At 43.2% G+C, this 21,934-nt stretch overlaps 1 protein-coding gene across 5 annotated transcripts in view; it reads right to left on the bottom strand.

Annotated features, from left to right (window-relative positions):
• Positions 1–21,934, bottom strand: part of JPH1 (junctophilin 1) — a 104,179-nt gene that overhangs the window by 17,137 nt on the left and 65,108 nt on the right. For all 5 annotated transcript variants that reach the window (XM_055432482.2, XM_055432478.2, XM_055432480.2 and 2 more), the window contains exons 3-4: positions 17,333–17,451; positions 5,931–6,568 (exon numbers count right to left, since the gene is read on the bottom strand). In XM_055432482.2, the coding sequence (XP_055288457.2) occupies positions 5,931–6,568; positions 17,333–17,451 (757 nt within the window). The remainder of the gene's footprint in view (positions 1–5,930; positions 6,569–17,332; positions 17,452–21,934) is intronic.

The raw sequence follows: 21,934 nt of genomic DNA, 5'->3' as shown, positions 1-21,934 counted from the left end.
CAAACTCCAGTGGACAGCGAAGGAGAAGGAAGCCTGGCGTGCTGCCATCCAAAGGAGTTGCAAAGAACTGGACATAACTTAGTGTGTGAACAACAACAATACAGTTGCAGTAATAGAGCACGAATAATGACAACAGTTCTAAAAGGTATAAACTAAAAATAGCTATGCTGTATTTAGATGGAGTCATCTCTGAACTTTCATAGAAAAATGAATCTAGTATTGATTAAACCTAAAAAATGACTTAAAAAATAACTGACTTCACCTTAAAACACTGGGAAACAGTCTGGGTGAGATACAGCTCACCATAATGGGTTTAAAACTGACGGGAATTAAAGATGTATTTTTGTTAGGTAGGGTGTAATTTGGACTAGGAAGAAATCATTTCCTTATCAAGTTAGCTGGAAACAGGAGAGTGAAATCTGAAGGATGGTGAGGCTCTGGCAAAGTTGAGGAAAAACTCAAGAAGAAGTTGTTTGACTCTTGTTTTTCCTGATCTTCTTTTTGGATACCATCCCTTCCTTAAGGTAAAAACTACAAGTGGGAAATTGAACCCTTTTGTAAATTACTGTGCAAGATCTAATTTTTAATTTCTCTGCTCACAGCTACAGCATTTCAGAAATCAAGTTATATTTTAACAAATCACAGAATCCTATTTTGGTAAGTACCACTATAACAAATACCACACAGTCTAAAGTGCCCCAAATTTACTTTTTTTTTTTTTTTTAAATACAAAACAAAACTGTTGTATGACCTATCTGTTTAGATCTGGTTGTGCTTGGCTATCTTTATTATAAAGAGGCATTCTTGGTATTAACTATTAAAATAGTGTCTAACTCTTAAGTAGCATTAAAAGTGCTCTAAAACTTGCCTTATAAGGGAGGTGGGGTAGGTTGTTTTATTCTCATTTTACGGATGAGGAAACAGTTTTACTATAGTTGATTATCTTACAGTGAAACTGTGTCAGTCTTCAGATGCTATAATGATGTGATTTGCGGACGGTGGTGAGTGAGAAAGGGAGGCTGGAACTGCCACTGGTTAGTGCTCATCTCACGGGGTCCAGGACTTGAGTCCCACGTCCTTCAAGGAGGCCTCCTTTCTGGATGAGGCCACATCCTCCCTGGTTGAGGTCAGAGTGCCTCCTCTTTCCGTGTCCTACACTTTACTGTCCTTCCTTGTTAACTGCCGTCTTTTCCCCTAGACTGAGTCCCACAGGGCTCCTCCTTGTTCTCCACTGTGTACCCACACATAAGGGCTGTCCAGTTCATCCAGACAACCAGTATTTAATGAGAACCCGCCTTCCGCTCTTCCAAGTACTACAGATGTGGTGGCTGAACAGATATATTCACTGTATTAAATGAAGAACAGGGTGATTCATAAAATCAGGGTGACAGAGAGAAGGAATAAAAATGGGTGTTATAGAGAGACTCTTAGAAGAAAAAGCCTAGTTCCTAAACTCCAAGTAAAGGGGAGGAAAATAATTCTTCACAGTGATTATTAGTTCCATTTTACAAACCTCCGAAAAGGTAAGTGTCTTGCCCAATGTTACTCAGCCAGTTTGAATAAATTAGAACTGAGATTAAACAACTTTGGTCTGTTCACTTCAGAACTACATGCTCTTCATCTCTATTAAAGTCACAGGCCTTAGTTTAAAAATAATTTACCATCAACTTCTTTGAAATGGGATTTTCATCAACATCCTGTAGTATCAGAAAAACATCAGTTCTTGGTAATGACCAATGGGTCTTTTAGAAGAGTTGTGTTCTAAATTAATAGGAGAGTACTAACCTATGTAACTCCTCAATTATGGTTAACTTAGAACACATAAATAATGTTGGGAAACTCTTAGAATTCAGAAAATAATTGATGATCTTTCAACATTATTACTCAGGCTGGAGATTACGGAAATGCTATTAATATACATACTGAATAGACTTTGCTCACTGAATGTGTTTAGATTTTCTTAGGAATGTGTTAAGAATTCTGGGATCCTTTCAACTCTTTTGGATTAGTGGATTTCATTGCATAATTCCTCAAGACAGTGAGTGATAAGGAAAGAAGACAAGGGAAAGTAACATCAAACCAATATGATGCAAAGTCTAGTGATTTACAGGGGACCCTGAGAAAGCAGAATGATAGAGAAAGTACCTTCAGTAAAGGTATGCCTGGACCTTTCACTCCCACTCTATGAGTCCTTAAAAGGTTCCATGGATTTATCTAACTTTTTGAATTGGTTAGTATGTTGGGTTTGTGTATATTTATAGAAACATAATTTCTATTGAATAAGTATTTCTCCCATATATATTCTTATATACACATATATTTATCCTACCAGTAGAGCTCCACTTATAAAGCTATTTTTAAAGATGACTCAGTTTAGATAAGAGTAAAGTGGCAATAAAAGGCTCAAACAGCCAGGTTAAAAAAAAATTCTGGGACGCTATGTTTAACAGGTGGATATCAAGACATGACCTCTGTGCTCGTCAGACACCTGGGCTGGGTACAGAGTGGAAAGCTTTAAGGTGAAGTCTCATAAATATGACTGCGGTGGCCAGTTGTAGCTTAAAATAGCAAAGAGAAAAAAAGTCAGTCTTGCTTCTGAAGACTGACTGAGACAGGTGACATACAAGAAGCTGTGGCAGGGCAGAGTACAAGTCTTGATTAGGAGAAACTTTCAGGCAGTGCAGGGAGTCAGACTATGGAAGGAACTTCTAACTCAAGAATTTTTTTCTTCAAGAGACTATCACTCATTTAAAATTATGAAGAATTTTCTGAAGAGTCTGCTAAACTTCAAGCTTCTCCAAAAACTTGAAAAGAGCAAAAGTTAATTATATGTGTTTACTCTGTGTGTGTGTGTGTGTGTGTGTGTGATTCAGACCTGATCTAACACGGCTGCCTTAGGTTTTATAACAATTCAGAAGAAAGGCTGGGTAAATCTCTAACTTGGAAGCTTATCAGTGTAACTGCTAAGAGAAAAGTGTGGGTTGTTTTCAGGAGTTGAGTCTCCTAACGAGAAGACCCCTCACTAGTCTCTTTGATCATAATGTTCTCAAGATATCTCCTTACTGCTTTCTACCCAAGTTGCCATATTGCAAAAGTCCTACAAAAATCTTAGCATCACACAGAATGTACTTTCCTGGGACATGAGGCCACGTGCACCCACTGCCCACAGGAGCCACAGACTGGAGGAAGGCTGTAAAGTAACCCTTGCTGTGGCTCCCCTCCTCCCAAGTGTTAGCCTGTGTCCCCAAGATTCTATTTCTAGGAATCAATACCCAGGGTGATCCTGAGAATGGATCAAAATCTACTGGAAAATATTTATGAACTGTGTATGCTCCAACTAGTGTTGAGGTGAACTTAATAATAGTCAGTGCTTTCTGAATACCTATACTATGTGAGGAACTAAGGCCTTCACAAGTATAAACTCACAACCACTGATATTAATCTTCACAACCCTTGATATAGATACAGACGAAGAAACTAAGTCACACAGCAGGTTAAGAAACCTGCCAAAAAGTCAAAGAGCTGGTAAGTAACAAAGCTGGGATTTGAACCTATGGTGTCTGGCTTAAGAGGCCACATCCTTAGCTAATAGCCTACATTCTCAGTAAGTTGGCTGACTACAATTCTGCAAATTGTTTGGGGATTCTGACTCAAAGTGGACCTCTCACACTGTCTCACAAAGAGGAACTCAGTCTGGTTTCCCCTCTAATGTCTGCTTTAGTGTGAATGTTTCTACGAGTTTCCAAGTTGTTATTTGTAAGTATCTAACTTATACACTGTCTTAATTTCAAAGTTGTACGTAGTGCTCTTTTGTTTGAAAAGGTCATTCACTGACTACCTTTTAGGATGATTCTGTCACTTTCCTAACTCCTTGCGAAGAAAAGTTATCAGGGGTGTGAAAGGCAGCTTTCTGTTATCAAGGAAGGGAAGGTTAATTGTTAAACTCTTCACAAGCAGGCGCCAATTCAGCCCTGACTTCCAGCTCCTACCAGAGGTATAGAGCTGCTGGCCGCCTCCTATCCTGGGGTGTCCAAGGGAACCCTAGAGACCAGCCTGCAGAGCTGCACGATGCTTGGCTGACTCCCAGAATCCTAATGTTCTGCACATCCATGAAACAGATGCTGTTTCTAAACAAGAAGGCGCTAATTCACCAAACATACCAATCAGTAACAGTTTATTACAGGTAAGAACTAGGTAACTCACCTAATGAGAGGGACACTGGGGCATATACTTTCCCTTAGGGAGTTCTGAAAATCAACTGAACCCCACTAATGGGTACCCAAAAGGTATAAACGATACAGTTTTGTATTGTCTGAATTTTCCTCTTGTAAATCAAGCAAACTAATACCAATTTATGTGGGAAGCTTGACTAACCCTATGGATAAATGATGAAAGCCAAAAGAGAAGTTGTCACATTTAACAAATTCAGTAGTGATAACATTAACACATATTTAGTATATCAGGATACTGATATATCAATATTAAAAAAAATGCTTACTGAACAGTGAGTCTCAAAGTTACTGTTCTGAAAACCACGCATCTATATAAAAGCTTGACTCTTGTAAAGTTAATCATGTTAATTTGATTAATTTATATTTAGATATTTTAAAAGGTGAGAATTTAAAGAAGGTGGGAACGCATGTTAATAGACATTAGCAAAATAAACCTAAGAAATTTCAAAGTTAGTTGAAAAATGAATTTCAATGTTAACCCTATGAGCAGACTGAACAGACAAACGTAAACTGATGGTTATATTCTTGTTGGCCAAAATATTAACCTACACCTTTATGCAAATATGTCTCAGAAATTACTAGTCAATATTAGGTCAACTGTGGCTTCTTCCCTAAATTACAATCTTTTCCAAAGCCATATGACCAGGTCAACAATTTAATAGAATTTTAAATCTTACTGAATAAAGATATCTATCAATGAGAGCTTTCTGGTTGAATAATAAAAACAGTAAATGGTGAAGACTCATAATAAAACTATCATCTATGAGAAAACTGAAATTTTAGGATTTACACTCTGAGGAATTAGGAAACCAAAGTAACTTTCTTAACCAATTGAAAAATTTCATTACTTATACAGGAAAGTAGTAGTTCTGAAAAGCCTGGTTATTAAATAAAATTCAAACTAAACATTTATGAGAATAATTCACAATAGCCAGAAAAGACGTTTTGTCGAAAGATGCTGACTGTTGTGGGGGTGGAGTCTAAAGGCAAGTTAAGAACTTAGCAAATGGCAGTGGAACTCTCCTTCTGGTTAGAGCACAACGTCCGGCCTCTGGGCCAAGGTCCATGATTCCTTCCCAGCCCCAGCAGTCAGCTGTTGTTACAGGCTGCCTGTTTGTGTCCCCTGCCCCAAAATTCACACAATGAAGCCCTAAACCCTGGAGGATGGACCTTTGGGAGGTGATCAGGTCATGAGGTTGGAGCCCTTTGACGGTATTAGTTTCCCCTTTCTTAGCCCTGCGAGGACTCAGGGAGAAGGTGGCCTGTGGTCCATGGACCAGGCAGTGGGTTCTCACCAGACCTCAGATCTGCTCGTGCCTTGATCTTGGGACCACTCAGCCTCCAGAACTGTGAGAAATAAGTGTTTGTTTTTTAAACCACCCAGTTTAAGGTATAGTTTTTTGTTACCACAGCTGGAGCTGATAAGACAGCTCCCATGAAGCTTACCGCCACGTGCTGATAAAGGCTAGTGAAAGTGGAGCTCGACGAGGTGGTCACATGAGCCCACCAGAAGGAAGCCTGAGGGAGGTCGCGAATGCTGCCCAGAGAGCCCCTGGTGGCTAGGCTACTGGTGCTAATAAATGCTACCCTTCATAGCCCTGGGCTCCTTGTCATCATCAAGGCGTCGATCTCCCCTGATACCACCCAGAAGAACCCAGAGGAGCAGAGGGACAGGGAACCACATCTCGTACAACTTACTGAATTGGCTTCTTTTTCCAAAGCAGGGCGCGCATCACTGCTCGCTGGGTTCTTTGGTATAGCAAGTTCAGACTTCTTAGCTTTTGGCTCAGCTTTGCTTTCTTTGGCAACTGGCTTTGTCACAGACTTAGGGGGACTCCACCTGTTGGGTGACGGCTTGTGCGCCAGTGCCGAGGGAGACTGGCTCGACCCCTCCTCCTCCGTGTCCTCCGGAGGGTGCTGGGGGGCGTTCAGTTTCACGTAGTAGCCGTGGTACTGAGAGTGCAGCTCCCCGTTACTGGGGCTGGGGATGTGGTGGCGGCCAGAGTACTTGGAGGAGGGCATGGCCACCCCCACCTCCTTTGGGGGGGCCTTGGAGGTCAAGGGCTTGTTGACAGCAGCCGTCACCTTCTCCTCGGCCGCGCTGCGTTTGTCCTGGTTGAGTCTCGCCCCTGAACTGGGGTTCTGCTTCCTTGTGGGCTTTGGGGAGGGAGAGCGGCCTTGTCTGGGACTTGGCTCAGGAGACTCTGGGGGTGTGGTGCCTTTGCGGTAGAAGTGAGGCGATTCCTTTGGTGTGGGGGGCTTTTCCGGGACCTTGTCTTCGGGATTTTCTTTACCATCTATACCTTCCTGAAATCTCTGTTTGATATAATCTGGGCCTGGGGAGAAAGTGGACAACAGAAGGGGAGGTGACACAATGAAAATAAGGCATAAAGGCTTATTCCTCTCATGGCTGCAAACATAGAAATATTTGCTAAATCAACTGAGCCTTTCCTCTTTTTCTCTAAAATGTATTTATAAGGCTTTGACTAAGCACAAGGATGTTTCATGCCCTGGGAGAAAGATTAAGGTGATTATGTACTTGCCTGGAGAATCCCATGGACAGAGGAGCCTGGCAGGCTACGGTCCATAGGGTCGCACAGATTCGGATACTACTTAACATGCACACGCACGTATGTACCATTAATTTACACTATTTTGATAGCCATAAAAGTGAAACAGTCCTGATTTCCCATGTAATTGTACTGTTCCCTCCTGTTGGCAGAACAGGGAGGCAGAATTCATGTGGATGGAGCACTGCTGACAGCCCCATAATTAATCTGCATGTTCAAATTACATGGTATAACTAAACAAAGTATATGCTCATACACAAAACTAAACTGACTCATATGCTTAATATTTAATATATTAGAACACTTAAATATATTAAAAGAATGTTTAATAAATCATCTACATTGGAGGAGGAGAACATGCAAACAACCTATTTTTTAATGACCCTTCATTAAAGAAGCGTTTAAACCGCCCAGTAAGAAACAAACACCGAAGCGTAGGTTACACTTCACAGGATAACTTACTCAGAGGCCCTTCAGAGTCTGGCTTTGCATTGGCTGCATTTGTGCAGGCATCAGAGTTAAGACAAGCCAGCTGTCTTTGGCTCTGCAGTCTCAAGACTTTTTTTCTTAGTACTTTAGAATTGTTTAACAATCACATGTCTTTTTTTTTTTTTAGTATATGTGCTGCTGAAGCGAGCACTCACATGTCATTTTTATAAAAAAGAATCCTGTTTTTAAAAAGGGACCCTGGTGCACTGTTATTTAATGGGCAGGTTTGGGGGAGAGTAACTTTGGCCACCTCATGCGAAGAGTTGATTCACTGGAAAAGACTCTGATGCTGGGAAGGATTGGGGGCGGGAGGAGAAGGGGACGACAGAGAATGAGATGGCTGGATGACATTACCGACTCGATGGACATGAGTTTGAGTGAACTCTGGGAGTTGGTGATGGACAGGGAGGCCTGGCGTGCTGTGATTCATGGGGTCGCAAAGAGTCGGTCACGACTGAGCGACTGAACTGAACTGAAGGAGAACTTGTCCCACCAGCTGTGAGCGCTTCAGGAGGCCAGCATCCAGAGAAGGCAGTCTCTGCAGACCTCAGATGTGCTCCAAGGCAGCGCCCTTCTGCCCAGGCACTCTGCCCTTCCCCAGCAGCCTCCCCTGGACAGCCTTTGGCCACTGCTTCACCCAGCCACCATTTCTCATCAAAGGAAATCAAATCAAGCTCACCCAGTCCAACTGGCCCTCTTCTCTGCAAAAGGGAGGTAGCTGACTATCATCTCTGGAGTATCCAAGGGAGAACTCACCCACCAACTTGCTTATGGGAACTGACCAGCTCTTGTCAACTCCAGAGCATTGCCTCTATTAACTTCCCTTCCTGCCTCCACGCCCAGCCCTCACCCCAGGCGGGGCTGAAAGACAATTATCCTTCATTGTTAAAAATGCATACTACTTCCATCAACAGATGAAAGGATAAAGGAGAGGTTTAGACACACAAAACTGACAGACAAAAGAATGAAATTTTGCCATTTATGGCCACATGGACGGACTTGGAGGGCATGATGCTAAGTAAAATAAGTCAGAGAGAGACAAATACCATATGTTATCCCTTATATGTGGAATAAAATAATTTGACATATAAGGGATAGCATTTGTCTTTCTCTGACTTGTTTCATTTAGCATCATGAATATGTGAAACTAGCAGACTCACAGGTATAGAGAACAGTCTTGTTACCAGTGGGGAAGGAGGGACAGGCAGTGTAGGGGTGGGGGAGTGGGAGATACACACTACAGGTGGTTAGACAGGTTCAAGGATGTACTGTACGACAAGGAGAACATAGATAATATCCTGGAATAACTGTAAATGGGAAATAACCTTTAAAAATTGTATAAAAATAAATTAAAAAACATTACCAACTAATCACTGCTCTTCCTGGGACGATCTGAATAATTATTTATTGTGAGATGGCCATTTATTATACAAGGTGTTTTCCAAAGTGTTGCTGCTGCTGCTGCTAAGTCACTTCAGTTGTGTCTGACTCTGTGTGACCCCATAGATGGAAGCCCACCAGGCTCCCCCTTCCCTGTGATTCTCCAGGCAAGAACACTGGAGTGGGTTGCCATTTCCTTCTCCAATGTGTGAAAGTGAAAAGTGAAAGTGAAGTCGCTCAGTCGTGTCCGATCCTTCGCGACCCCACGGACTGCAGCCTACCAGGCTCCTCCATCCATGGGATTTTCCAGGCAAGAGTACTGGAGTGGCTTGCCATTGCCTTCTCCGTTCCAAAGTGTTAAGCCTCACCAAAATCCTAGAAAGTGGGCATCATCCTGATTTTACTGATACGGAAACAGCTGCAGTAGCTGAAAAACCCAAAGCCACACAGCTCATGTGGATCCTTAAGATAAAATATCATGCAACATGTAATATATTAAGCCCAGAAATGAGGATTCCCAAGGGCCCACATTTATAGGTTGCAGTAAGGGACAAAAACATAAGAGTTCAATCTTACAGTCCATCCTGCAGAAGATAAAGCCACCACTCAGTGTTCAAACTTCCCAAACAGATCAAGATCGCATGCCAACTATCGAAATTTCCTTTCTAAACTTAACCTTAAGCACCCTCTTTACAAAAATTGGCAATTTTCTTTTAAATCCACTAAATATGGCAGTATGAATTCTTGGCACAGAGAAAGTTATCTCGCTTGGCTATCCTATCCCCTCTCCAGGCGAATCTTCCCAACCCAGGAATTGAACCGGAGTCTTCTGCACTGCAGGTGGATTCTCTACCAGCTGAGCTATCAGGGGAGCCCGAAGAAAAAGAGGCAACTGCAATTATTCAAAAGGTGCCGTTTTTCTTTCTAGCTCCTTCCGTGGGGCTCTGACTAGACCATTACCACCAAGAGAAAGAAGCATTAGCAGCAGCCCTGGAAGGAGATGTTTGCCCGGACTTTCAAAAACCCACGAAGAGAATTTATCCTGGTTTTTCATGGAGAAGTCCCTCATCTGCTGCAGACTTATTTTTACACAACACCCCCTCCACAGTATGCTGATGGCATATTTTCTCCCACCCTTCAACGCCACATTTCATCAGACTTTGGTTTCACTTGTGCTTCACTTTGGTCCAATTTTAGAGCATGACTGAAATACCCATCTAGGCATGGTAGTAAGTGTTCCATGCAAAGGTAATTAATAGTCAAGACTCTTTTAAAGCCAATGGATTTTCCCCTTAAAGTCACCTAACTCTGAAACACAAATTACAAAGTACTTTCAATGTCTTCAATCTAAGGGGTAAGTGCAAAATTTATTTTTGCAGACTCTCTATCTGAAGATTAAGGCATATGAAAAGCTAATGTCTGACTTAAATATACACACCGAAAAGAACAGGAACAAAATAGACTCTGGCAGACATGGCTAGTTATACATTCTTAAAGTTGGAAGAAGAGACTCACTGAACCACAGGAAATAAGGCTGTCACAAAGCCCGCGTGCTTCGATTTGAAAATGTGAGGCTAGAACGGTGACGCTTAAGACTCTAGGGTTTATCTGGGTAGCCGCTGGTCTCACCTGTGTCTACTGTGGGAAGCAGATGGGAAGCTGAAATGGGAAATGCTTTGACAGGTCCCAGCAACGCGACAGCTGCCAGCCAAGGACAAGACTGCTGAAATGCTAACAGCGGCAAGAGGTGGTTTATTTGGGAGGAAACTCAGTCAATTCAGGGATAGAGGATCCCGGAAAAAGAATTTTTTATAAAAGTGATATGCTTTAGTTATCCGGGAAAAGAACAAAGACCTATAATACCTGAATACAAAGCCTAGTTTCAAATGCTCTTTGTAAAGAGTAAATAGATCTCCCCCTACCTCTTAATTTATGCCATTTTGAATAGGCCAAGCTGAGACTGATCTGGCCCCTGGAGGATTCTGTATTAATAGCCTTACAAAGCTATATTCTGGATTCCACTGAATGTATTTTCTATGTTTATGAACCCTTAAATACCAGTCTAGCCAACTCCTTTAGATCTGTAGACCTCTCATGCATTGCTTATCTTAAATGTCTTCAGAAAGGCATTTTTTACTTGTGCCCATCTTCTCAGACATGGTTTTCAGGTATATTCATTTAGTTTTATCTACGGGGCTTCTGATGATACTCAGAATCTGTTGAGCTCAGAGAAATTACTAGCACCACCTTTCAGATTAAAAAAAAAAACCTCCCAGCTTTATTACCCATTAAAAATTGGCTGGATGAGAGAATAAACGTACTTCAAAGCAGTGTTCCCCATGAGCTGCCTAGCAGAGGCATGTGAGGTGCGATTCCAAGAGAATTTAGTAAGTATTAACTGAAGCCTAGAAATCTTGAGGTTTAATAAATGCTCCAGGTAACTCTAATGTACCCAGAGCTGGCATTTAAAAGCATGGCAAGTTTGGGATGAACATGTACACATGGCTATATTTAAAATAGATAACCAACAAGGAACTACTGTGGAGCACAGGGAACTCTGCTCAATATTCTGTAATAACCTACATGGGAAAAGAATTTGAAAAAGAACAGACATATGTGTATGTATAACTGAATCACTTAGGTGTGCACTTGGAACTAACACATCGTTAATCAACTATACTCCAATATAAAATTAAAAATAAATGAGAAAAAGACACCAGGGTGAGAGACCTTGAAATAAAGACTTCTGATTCCACACACACACAAATTTGAACAGTATGGCAAGAAGTAGGCTGACTAGAGCCAGACCTAACTCCAGCCTTCCTCACCTGCATCCAGCTGGAAATAGTTCCAACGTGGCACAGTCAACTGGGGATTGGCCAGCTAAATGAGGATGTAGACTTAAGATTTTCCAGAGTAAGATTAAGTGCTTTTAAAACAAAATATTTAACATAATGTGGAGGGCAGAAGTTTTTCCTGGACAGTTTTCTTGGGAGGCACATGGTGTGGCTGCTACTTGTTCTGTGTAGCCATGTATGTCCGCGCTGCGATGCCAGCACCGCAAAGCTGATTGGATGCAGTGGTTCATTAAAAAGACAGGTCAGAATATCGCCAGGGAAGAAATGAGGACAAGTGTTGAGAGTTGTTGCAGTCAGCATTTTGGTCTGTTTTTTACAGACAATATTTCTAAGTCGTTAAGGGATGTTTCTGGGAAGAAGTCAGAGACAGGTCACCTGCTAACTGATGTGCCACACAACACAAAACAACAGCGCTGAGCACACGTCAGGCCCCCACGTGGAGAGGTTATGAGTTACAGTTGGCATGAAGGCTCTGAACAGGTACAGTGGATGGAAAACAGCAGGGCGTTCAGCTAGTTCTTCATAAGTGAGCCTTGGTGAAATGGTGGGGGGGACCACGAAGACCCCCCAGGGCAGTGCACATGCTTTGTAGCAACATCAGAAGTCATTACATGGAAATTAGGTATTTTTGATGGGGGCTGTCAATCACCTAAAGAAGACCAGATTGAAAGGTTTTTAAAAGATTATACAACTGATGGCAGATCACTGTTCTATGTGGAAAAAATGCCACTTTCCCAAAGGACTTTAGGGTCTCATCCCTTACTGTACTACCACTTCTGAGGACACAACCACAGCACTCCGGTCTGCAAGTTGCAGGACACTCAGCCAGGGCTGTGCATGCGGCAGGCTTTAAGTACACGTGTGTGTCGAGTGGGGTACAGTGGGATACGCAGGTGGCGAAAACCAGAAGCCCCATGAATTACTGATTTCTCATCGACTAGTAGATTATTCCATTTCCCTTTCTCAATGAAAAAAAGTTATTCCAAATTTTGGGTCTGTAAAGTGAGTTTGCTGCTGCTGCTAAGTCGCTTGAGTCGTGTCTGACTCTGTGCGACCTCATAGACGGCAGCCTACCAGGCTCCCCCGTCCCTGGGATTCTCCAGGCAAGAACACTGGAGTGGGTTGCCATTTCCTTCTCCAATGCATGAAAGTGAAAAGTGAAAGTGAAGTCGCTTAGTCGTGTCCGACTCTGTTGGACCCCATGGACTGCAGCCCACCAGGCTCCTCCATCCATGGGATTTTCTAGGCAAGAGTACTGGAGTGGGGTGCCATTGCCTTAGTTACCTATTCCAGGAAACTTTTTTTTTCTTAACAAAAAGTACACACTAGTAATGTTTGTTAGTATGTCTGACTCTTTGTGACCCCATGGACTATAGCCTGCGAGGCTCCTCTGTCTGTGGAATTCCACAGGCAAAAGAATATGGAAATGGGTTGCCATTTCCTACTCCAAGGCATAGACAATTCTTAGGACTTCTAACTCATACCAGAAGTGTGAGCTTAGTTGACACTGTCTCAAAATAACCTATACCGAAAGACTTCACTTGAAGTAATCAACATATTCTATGCATGTGTGTGTAACATACATGCTCTTATACCTTTAGCGCTTGTGTCTCCTTACCCTCACAAATTCAGATGTTCAGGCCCTAACCCCCAATGTGATGTTACTTGGTGGTCGGGCCTTGGGGAGATAGTTTAGCTCATGAGGGGAGATTCTCATGAGTCTCATGGGCTTAATGTTCTTACAAAAACCGGAAGAGACACCAGAGTTCTCGTCCTCCAGGTTCATGGACTGGGGAAAGGCCGTCTGCCAGCCGGGAAGAATCGCCTGAACCCAATCGTGTTAGCATCCAGATCTTGAATTACAGCTTTCAGAACTAAGAAAAATAAATGTCTGTTGCATAAGCCACCATGTCCATGGCATTTTGTTGTAGCAGCACAAGTCAACTAATACACATGCTTAAATCCAGGAAGACGAAGCTTGTGAGGCTGTTGCTTGGGTCACCTCCCAAGAGGGCGCTATATAATATAGTCACCTAGACTATATACATAATATACTCTATATAAGTATAGTCTACATAATGTAGTCACATTCGCTTTTCCACCCATGACCAGTCACCCCCACAACTGATAAACATCGCTTGAAGTAAAAAACAAAATAAGGCATCTTGATGGAAAGGAAACTGAAACAGTGGGGTGAAAAGAGCCATATGCAGAGTCTCCCAATTAACCCTTCGCCATGCCCAGTTCCCCGCCACCTCCTCTGTGACCATCCCAAGTCCTGTCTCGGCTTTCCTGGCTCAGAAAAGCCCGTTTCATCAGCCCTTTGAAGCCATGCCATCCCTCAGGGCCGACTCCCAGTCGCTGAAGCTCACAAGACTGACGTGTGACACCAGAAGACCGATTCATCAGTTCACAATGAGCGAGGTGAATGTCACAAAGGCTGGGACCAGCTCTGATGCCACCAGGGCACGCTCTTCCCACTGGCAGACCTCCACGAGAAGCCTGACCAAAATCAGAAGGTTACTGGTGACGGCGGAATCGAGACAGAGGCATGGGATGATCAAGTGTCCAGTGGCAGCAGGCTGAGAGCGCATCCATTTCCTCACTTGGACGATCTTGCCAGTAAAGCCACGCTTGGCTGGCTACCTCTCCCCACGTCCTTCCCCACAACACAACGTCCCTGCCAGTGCAACTACAATACTCCAAGGTCCTGGCCGCAGCATTGCTCCCCTCTGGATAGCGTTCGAATGGACACTGCCTATTTTTGCCTCTGTGACTCTCTCTTTCAATATTACTTTGGGTGACCAAGTCTTGGAAATGTTCTAATACACTAAATCAGGTTACAAGGAAATCTTGCTGAACTACAGACATACTGCTTCTCACGTATGATCACTTTATACATTCCTGCGCTGTCTCATGGGCTTAACTCTCAGTTGTTGCTGTTCAGTTGCTAAGTCGTGTCCGACTCTTTGCTACCCCATGGACAGCAGCAAGCCAGGCCTCCGTGTCCCTCAACCACCTCCGGGAGTTCACCCAAGTTCATGTCCATTTAACTCTCAGAGAGCAATCTTATTTCTAAGTTCTGGGGGTATGACTCACTGTGTCACTCTTACTCATGGCAATTTAGGTTTCTGTGTGTGAATGCAATTATCTACATATATGAATTCAACTACACACATGAATGCAATTATCTACATACAGGGTCACATACATCTATTTGCATGCTTCTTATTGTAATAACCAAGCCCTTTGAATGAGCTATCCCACATGACCACATTTTTTAATAGGTATTTATTTGCCTGTGCCAGGTCTTGGTTGTGGGATATGGGATCTAGTTCCCTGACCAGGATCGAACCCAGGCCCCCTGCACTGGGAGCACAGACTCTTAACCACTGGACCACCAGGGAAGTCCCTTTTCCCTAGTTTTTAACTGAACTGTAGAATAATACAGATTTGAGCTAAAAAGTATAAGACTGAATTAAGACGGGAAACTTCCGAAAGTACTGCCAGCTCCTGAAAAGAGATAACTGAACCATGAAAGTTCAAAATATTAGCTATGACAGACATCCTTTTTTCCAAGGGTTAACGACTTCTATGCGCGACACATCCATTCCCAACAAAGGAAACATTTGTATCTGGGATATGTAAATGAAAAGTGCAGTCTGTCTCAGAAAAAGTACTTGAAAGCCCTTTCAGAAATGTCCACCCGATTTGATCACCCTGTGAAGAATGCACAGTGGAAAAGCATGAGTTATGCTCCCTTGAGAAGATCAATAACACTCAGTACAGAAAAGGCTTTCTATACAAGTTGCCGAAGGTAGTGTTGGCTGTGGGTCAAAGGGGATCGCTGCCGTCCCCCCTTAGCTCCTGTCTCAAATAGACCCCTTGTCATCTCCTGCTACTCTGATGTATTTATTACTGAGGGACAACTGGCTTGTGTGACGCTGTTTTAACTACGAAAGGGTGGAATGGTATTTTCCCACAAAATTTTCCCCCCTCCTCCAATGCTTACACGTCACAAAAGGCTTTAAAAAACCTTTTAGTCTGAAAAACTGAGATGACCTCCCCTATCATTTACCTCCGGTTAACACCGCCGACTGGCAATCTCAGGGACCCCATCCCCAGCGGAGTGAACAACAGAACCGAGAAATTACCATCTGCAGACAATAGCGAGTTTGTTAGATTTCCACAGCAGCTCAAGGCTAGGGCTGCTTCATGAAGCTGCTTTGTCTCCTGACTGCCCAGATGCTCCCAGGAGCATCACTACTGCAAAGGGACAAAGGGTCCCTCCTGGGTGGCTGAACCCCCTCTTCAGCTCTCACACCCTACAACAAGTAGTTCCCAAGGTGCTTAGGTCCAGGGATGTGGGGATTTCCAGAAAAGCGTTTATTCCTACCCCCCAAAATGGAAAATTTCCCTTTCCTAATAAAACAAGGATGTATTAAATGATTTCAGTCGACCCAGAGATGGGAATGAAAATAAAACACAACACAAAGGATGCACATGAAAGAAAACATCCATTGCCACTGGTTTTCTCCCTTAAACTAGTACAGAACTAGTCACTCTATAGTAACTCAATCACTCTGCAACCGAACCCAGCCCTGTCCCAAAGCGCTCTCATAAAAACTGAGTCTTGTTAACATGGCCTTTTACGGTCTTCACCCTTTACAGAAAACAAAAAAATCCTGTCCCTTCTTTCTCATGCTACCATGCTATATTACAATCAATTTTCTAGCTTTTACGTGGAAGCTTGCTCTTCTGTACACCGTGACTTACCTTGTTCACGTAGTCACACGGATGCCCTGTGGGTTCCAGTATTTTATCACCCTCACTGGAACCAAACAGGAATTGGACACACGTGTTGTACAAGGTGCTAGTTATCCAGCTTGATTAACAGAAACCAATGTGGAAAAACTATTCACCAAGAAAACATAAATTTCGATACTTAGAAATTAAGAACATTTCTTTTAGTCTCTTTGCCTGGAAACCTGTTGATTCCTTGAATCAACACGAAGTTGTTTCTAAAACAATGGAGAAACAATAAAATGGCAACCATCACCTTTTCTTATAATACATATTAAACATAATCCTATAATATACTGTATTAAAGAATGGGATGGAAACTGTTTACTAGGAAAGCTCTAAGGAGTGAGTTAAACATTTAAACTTACTGTAAATATCTGTTTACTGATAAGGTATATAATGTTTGAGAGGCAGATGATCTGGGTTGATTTTGTATGTGTGTGGTTGTCAGTTTCATTTCTTCTATCATGACATACATTCTCCTCCTAGTCTGTGCAGAGGCAACTGACTTTAAGTGGTGCATTTCTTTACATCCCAACATTCCTTTGAGGTGTATTAAAAAAACAGTCTAGTACTTAACCTGGTTTTTTCCTTTGCTAATGTGATTGTTACATTGCCTAATTTTGAGGTATTTGTTTTAGCACCTGTGATGAACCCCAACACACTAACACAATTTCTTAGATGCTTCTTTTAGATTCTCATCTTGTTTATGCTCTCACTTTGCTGCTCTGGGTGGGAGGGCTGAAGGTGAGGGAGACGCACTGGGGAAGAACAAGCCAGAACTCCAGCACTAACACTCAAGACTTCAGACCTGTGTTACTCCAAGCTCCCAATTTTTCCGTAGTCCTGCTGAAATTCAGGGGGCACAGATCTTCAGATTATAAAGAAAAGCAGGCCAAAGGAAACCAGAGGCCGTGTTCCCAGCCCCCCACCTCCTATCTCAGCAGGTTCTACCTGCTCCCATCCCCGCCCCCCCGATCAACAGCATTGCAGGTCCCACCTGGCTGGTAGAAGTCAGGCGACAGCTCTCGGGCCACAGCTCTCGCGATGTCACACTCCTGGCGGGCGGCCAGCGCGGCCTGGTCTGCGGCGTCGGCTTTGGCTCTCGCGTGGGCGGTCCTACGGGAGCACAGAGGGTGGGTCAGCAGGGGCGGCGCCCTGGTAATTACACAGGACCTGCAAACGGTCTACGGGGCAGGCGGGGCGGAGCAGAAATGCTCACAGTGACCCTGGCCCCACACCTGCCACAGGAAGGTCTGCACTCATTTCGCTGTGAGACGTCAATGATAAAAAAGGCGGATGAACACCCGTGAGTTGCCTCGATCTTTCTTGCAAGGTTGACGAATGTATATGGAAGTTATCCGCAGCTTAAAGCAAAGCTTGCTGTTCAAAACGTACAGGATCAAATCCCCTATTGACTTTGGCCGGGGGTGGGGGTGGGGTTCTCCTTTTCTGTCCCCCAACCATGGAGAACAGGACTGGATCATGCAAATTAGTATAGAGCCCATGGATTTCATTTCTCTGGTAGAGTCAATATAAGGATTTGAGCAAGCAAGGTCTGCCCAGTGCTGTGCTAGTAAAGAAGCTCTCTGTGGAAAAAAATAGTAAAACTCTGATCTGTAGCATCGACTGACTGCTTTTTTAAAAAATAAATTTTGTTTTTTGGCCGTGCTACGCACCATGTGGGATCTTAGCTCCTCGACCAGATATTAAACTGGAGACCCCTGCACTGGAAGTGAGGAGTCTTAACCACTGGACCATCAGGGACGTGCCAGCACTGGCTGATTTCTGTGGTGTATTGAAGACATGCTCCCAGCATGGCCAGGTCATGCTACTAGTGTAATTTGGGAGCAGACCTACACTGTGAGCTCCTGTCTGGGTCTGCTGGGAGAATGTGCCCAGGATGGTTCCAAGAAGTCCATTTAGTTGCTCTTTAAGCACATTTCTTGTGTGAAACAAAAAAGGAGGAGAGAAGTAGAGCTACAGAGGAAGAAAGGGGTCTCTTGCAGTCTACCACCTTTTCCCTGGCCCAATTCCTTACCCGCTGAAACCTCTGCTCTTTCTAGAGGACTGGGGCTGGGAGGAAGGAAGCAGTGGTGAGAGTGGGCCTCCCTATGGCAAGACTCAGGGGGACTGACATCTGCCTGCCCAATAAGAGGGCCTTGGAGGCTCAGATTGGGTCATCCACTTCCAAAGGAGAAGACCTTGTCCAGTTGGTATTTAGATGACAACCCTGGGCACCTACTTCTTATAATTTTATAAACTTCCTATTTCCTTTTATTAGTGCTAGGCAGGGCTATAATAATTAGTATTAAAAGCTTAGCAAGAGTCTAAAAGAGGTGATAGCACTCATTTCAGAGACAGCAGGAAAGGAAATGTTGAGAAATGGCATTGTGTCCTAGCCGGGGAGGACAGGGTCTGACCTGAGGATCTGGGGCTAAATGCCGGAGGCCCCATTCTCCAATTCCCTTCTCTAACTCTCTGCTCTCATCCTGTGCTCTCGGGCAGGGGCCCATTTCACCCCTACTTAGGACCTAGCTGAGCTTGGAGGCCTGCTGTACTATAATGTTAAATGTCATGAAGATTTTTATTTTAGAGATTTTTTTTTCTTAGTTTTGATCCTCTACTATATTCCCACCCCTTCAGGGATCACAGCCTTGTCATGGGGAAGGGGCTTGAGTAACTCAATGAAGCTATGAGCCATGCTGTGCAGAGCCACCCAAGATGGATGGGTCATAGTGAAGAGTTCTGACAACATATGGTCTACTGGAGGAGGAAATGACAACCTACTCTAGTATCCTTGCCTGGAAAATGCCATGGACAGTAGGAAAATGCAAGAAGATAAGACACCAGATGATGAGCCTCCAGGCTGGAAAGTGGCCAGTATGCTACAGGGGAAGAGTGGAGGGCAATTACTAATAGCTTCAGTAAGAATGAATCGGCTGGGCCAAAATGGAAATGACACTCAGCTGTGGATGTGTCTGGTGGTGAAAGTAAAGTCCGATGCTGTAAAGAGCAATATCGCATAGGAACCTGGAATGGTAGGTCCATGAATCAAGGTAAATTGGACATGGTCAAGCAGGAGATGACAAAGACTGAACATTGACATCTTAGGAATCAGTGAACTAAAACGGACAGGAATGGGTGAATTTAATTCAGATGACCATTATATCTACTTCTGTGATCAAGAATTCCTTAGAAGAAATGGCTTCAAGCTAGGCTTCAGCAGTGTTTGAACAGAGAACTTCCAAATGTACAACCTGGTTTTCAAAGAGGCAGAGGAACCACAAAATCAAACTGCCATCTTTCAATGGATCATGGAGAAAGCAAAGGACTTTCAGAAAAAATCTATTTCTGCTTCATTGACTACACTAAAGGCTTTGACTGTGTGGACCACAACAAACTGAAGAAAATTCTTAAAGAGATGTGAGTATCACACGACCTTATCTGTCTCCTGAGAAACTTGTAAGCAGGTCAAAAAGCAACAGTAAGAACCAGACATGGAACAATGGACTAGTTCAAAATTGGGAAAGGAGTATGACAAGGCTGTATACTGTCATGTCACCCTGCTTATTTAACTTATATGCAGAGTATATCATGCAAAATGCCAAGTTGGATGAATCACAAGCTGGAATCCAGACTGCCAGGAGAAATATCAACAACCTCAGATATGCAGATGATACCACTCTAATGGCAGAAAGTGAAGAGGAACTAAAGAACCTCTTGATGAGGGTGAAAAAGGAGAGTGAAAAAGCTGGCCTGAAACTCACCATTAAAAGACCAAGATCCTGACATCAGGTCCTATCACTTCATGGCAAACAGAAGGAAAAAAAGTAGAAGCAGTGACAGATTTTCTTTTCTTGGGCTCCAAAATCACTGTGGACCGTGACTTCAGCCACAGAATTAAAAGATGGTTGCTCCTGGAAGGAAAGCTATGACAAACCTAGACAGTGTGTTAGAAGGCAGAGATATCACTTTGCTGACAGAGGTCTATCTAGTCAAAGCTATGGTTTTTCAGTAGTCGTGTACAGATGTGAGAGTTGGACCATAAAGAAAGTTGAGTGTCAAATTGATGCTTTAAACTGTGGTGCTGGAGAAGACTCTTAAGAGTCCTGTGGACTGTAAGGAGATCAAACCAGTCAACCCTGAATATTCACTGGAAAGACTATTGCTGAGGCTGAAGCGCCAATATTTTGGCCAACTGATGGGAAGAGCTGACTCATTGGAAAAGACCCTGATGCTGGGAAAGATTGAGGGCAAGAGGAGAAGGGGGCAGCAGAGGATGAAGATGGTTGGATGGCATCACCGACTCAATGGACATGAATTTGAACAAACTCCAGGAGACAGTGGAGGACAGAGGAGCCTGTTGTGCTATATAGTCCATGGGTTGCAAAGAGTTGGGCACGACTTAAGGACTAAATAACAGCAACACCATATTCCCAAGGCACAGAACACTGCTTGGCACATACTATTTATTGAGGGATCATTTCATAAATAAAAGAATGAAGGATGTTTTCTTAGGAACAGCTGGGTAAGTCACTTAAAAATGAATGGATTGACAAAACTACAGCGACAGTAAATAGATCAGCAGTTTCCAAGGGTTCAACGTGAAAGCAGGTGAGGGATGAACAAGTGGATCACAGGGAATATTTAGGGGGCTGAAACTATTCTGGACAGTCCTCTAAATGGGGGGGATACACGACATCATGCTTTTGTCATAACTCACTGAACTGTACAAAGAGTGAACCCTAGTATACAGTACAGACTTTTAGTTAATACTAACATATCCACATGGGTTGCTCAATTGTATCAAATGTACCCACTACTGCAAGATGTTAATAACAAGGGGAATTGGCTGTGGATGTGGGCAGAGGAGGTATACAGAAAGTCTGTACTTCCTGCTCAATTTTTTCTGTATACTTAAAACTGCTCTAAAAAATAAAGTGTATGAATTAAAATTGAATAAATCAAATTCATCAGAATTATTATTTATGAATTACGGAGAGTATTTTAGATGATCTCTGTTGATAGGGTATGGAGACAAGATCAAGAGGGTTAGAACATATTCCTAAAAACCCTCACGAGGAAGCCAACACTGATGAGGCTTTAGTTCCATGTGTTGGGCCTGAGACTCAGTGGATGCCCTCTCTCATACTCTTTCAGTTTCTCAGAATCTCAACTCTTTTTTGTCCCCAGAATTATTTTCCATTTTATCTGCTATACTTAGCTCGAGCCTAATTATGTCTAGGTACCATAATTAATGAAGCCACAAGAGTACAGTTATCCTGCCCTATAATAAAATCTGCGAGCCTTTCAATGATAAACTTAGAAAACTCAAGTACTATTTATTCTGACTCAATCACAACCCACCACCATGGAGTGAAATAAATGGTGCAAGTATTTCCACCACTTCCGACAGTAAGCTAAACTGGAAAACAGACAAACACAGCTTCACCTTTCTGCAAATATATTTTGGAAGCGCTGCATCAGCGAAGCCTTAACCCTTCACTACCTGTTCTTTCCCGTGAGACCAGACAGGGGTGGGGGGGGCGGTTTTCCACTGAGTGCCCCTCCCTGTGCCAGTGCTTCTGCATGACGGCCA

This window comes from Moschus berezovskii, chromosome 16 (genome assembly GCF_049115385.1).
Source record: "Moschus berezovskii isolate FMDL1 chromosome 16, NW_MosBer_1.0, whole genome shotgun sequence".
Classification (NCBI taxonomy): Eukaryota; Metazoa; Chordata; class Mammalia; order Artiodactyla; family Moschidae; genus Moschus; species Moschus berezovskii.
Note: the sequence above shows the minus strand (reverse complement) of the source record. Positions and strands in the feature narration are given on the sequence as shown.